We start from the raw sequence: 339 nt of genomic DNA, 5'->3' as shown, positions 1-339 counted from the left end.
GGCCGAACCTCTTCTTGAGTTCCCTGGTCGCCAACACGAACAGCGATCCCTGGCCCGACGTCTGAACCACGAAGGGGTGGGATCTCTTGAAGTCCTCCTGGAAGGTCTCCGCGGGGCTGCCCTTGATGAGGCTGAGGTTCCGCTTTCGAAGGTCGTCCTCGAGCTTCTCCCTCTCGAGGAGCTGGGCGCGGGCGACCTCCAGGCTCTCTCTGTTGGAAGGGTGGAGAGTGGGAAGGCATTGTGACGGAGAAAAGGAAAAGGGTGATGAAATGGGGGATGGCATGGATGAGGAAGGAAGGGAAGGCATTGTGACGGAGAAAAGGAAATGGGTGATGAAAT

General features: G+C 57.8%; 1 protein-coding gene across 1 annotated transcript in view; it reads right to left on the bottom strand.

Annotated features, from left to right (window-relative positions):
* LOC119588812 (peroxidasin-like protein) overlaps positions 1–339 on the bottom strand; it is a 7,565-nt gene that overhangs the window by 2,851 nt on the left and 4,375 nt on the right. The window contains exon 3 of the mRNA XM_037937458.1: positions 9–209. Coding sequence (XP_037793386.1) covers positions 9–209 — 201 coding nt within the window. The remainder of the gene's footprint in view (positions 1–8; positions 210–339) is intronic.

This window comes from Penaeus monodon, chromosome 24, assembly GCF_015228065.2.
Source record: "Penaeus monodon isolate SGIC_2016 chromosome 24, NSTDA_Pmon_1, whole genome shotgun sequence".
NCBI classification, from domain to species: Eukaryota; Metazoa; Arthropoda; class Malacostraca; order Decapoda; family Penaeidae; genus Penaeus; species Penaeus monodon.
Note: the sequence above shows the minus strand (reverse complement) of the source record. Positions and strands in the feature narration are given on the sequence as shown.